General features: G+C 37.4%; 1 protein-coding gene across 1 annotated transcript; it reads left to right on the top strand.

Annotated features, from left to right (window-relative positions):
- Nucleotides 1–20: 20 nt before the first annotated feature.
- LOC111786589 (costars family protein ABRACL) lies at nucleotides 21–627 on the top strand. Its single transcript, XM_023666824.1, has one exon. The coding sequence runs from the start codon at nucleotides 177–179 to the stop codon at nucleotides 438–440; it is 264 nt and encodes an 87-aa protein (XP_023522592.1). The 5' UTR covers nucleotides 21–176; the 3' UTR covers nucleotides 441–627.
- Nucleotides 628–661: the final 34 nt, after the last annotated feature.

The raw sequence follows: 661 nt of genomic DNA, 5'->3' as shown, positions 1-661 counted from the left end.
TTGATTCTGATCATTCATTATTGTCTTGTTCTAATCAAATATTTAGAACTGAAATGCAACTAGTTCTTCCGTCTGATCATTCATTATTGTCTTGTTCTAATCAAAGATTTAGTGCTGAAACTAGTTGTTTGCAGCTGAAATGTCAGACATGGATATGAAACTCCTCATGAACCAAAATGTGCATATGCATATGCCATTTCATTTCACCATATGAATTTGGGGTTTTCAATTTGCAGGTAACATTTGGGGTGCTGTTCAATGATGACAGATGTGCTAACATATTCGAAGCGTTGGTCGGGACGCTACGAGCAGCAAAGAAGAGAAAAATAGTGACTTATGATGGTGAGCTGTTGCTGCAAGGAGTCCATGATAATGTTGAGATCGTCCTCAAAGCCACTCCAGCAGCAGAAGTTGCAACCACTGCAGCTGCGAAGGCTTGAGTAGTGATCCATATGCAGCATTTAAAACAGTGTATGCATCTTGAATTTCTATGTTCCATTATCACAATTTTCATTTAATAACATTTTCTCAAATTTGCACTAAAGTTGCCTCGCATTCTAGATCCAATACCATCAAGAACAGCTTTTACTCTTTGATCAAGAACAGCTTTTACTCTTTGTTCCTTGATCGAAATTTCATCAAAGGGTGAATTTATGTTCCT

This window comes from Cucurbita pepo, unplaced genomic scaffold, assembly GCF_002806865.2.
Source record: "Cucurbita pepo subsp. pepo cultivar mu-cu-16 unplaced genomic scaffold, ASM280686v2 Cp4.1_scaffold002066, whole genome shotgun sequence".
In the NCBI taxonomy this organism is placed as follows: domain Eukaryota; kingdom Viridiplantae; phylum Streptophyta; class Magnoliopsida; order Cucurbitales; family Cucurbitaceae; genus Cucurbita; species Cucurbita pepo.
Note: the sequence above shows the minus strand (reverse complement) of the source record. Positions and strands in the feature narration are given on the sequence as shown.

Excerpts from the sequence above, each read along its gene's own strand:
- LOC111786589 (XM_023666824.1), top strand. The coding sequence starts at position 177 with ATGTGCATATGCATATGCCATTTCATTTCACCATATGAATTTGGGGTT.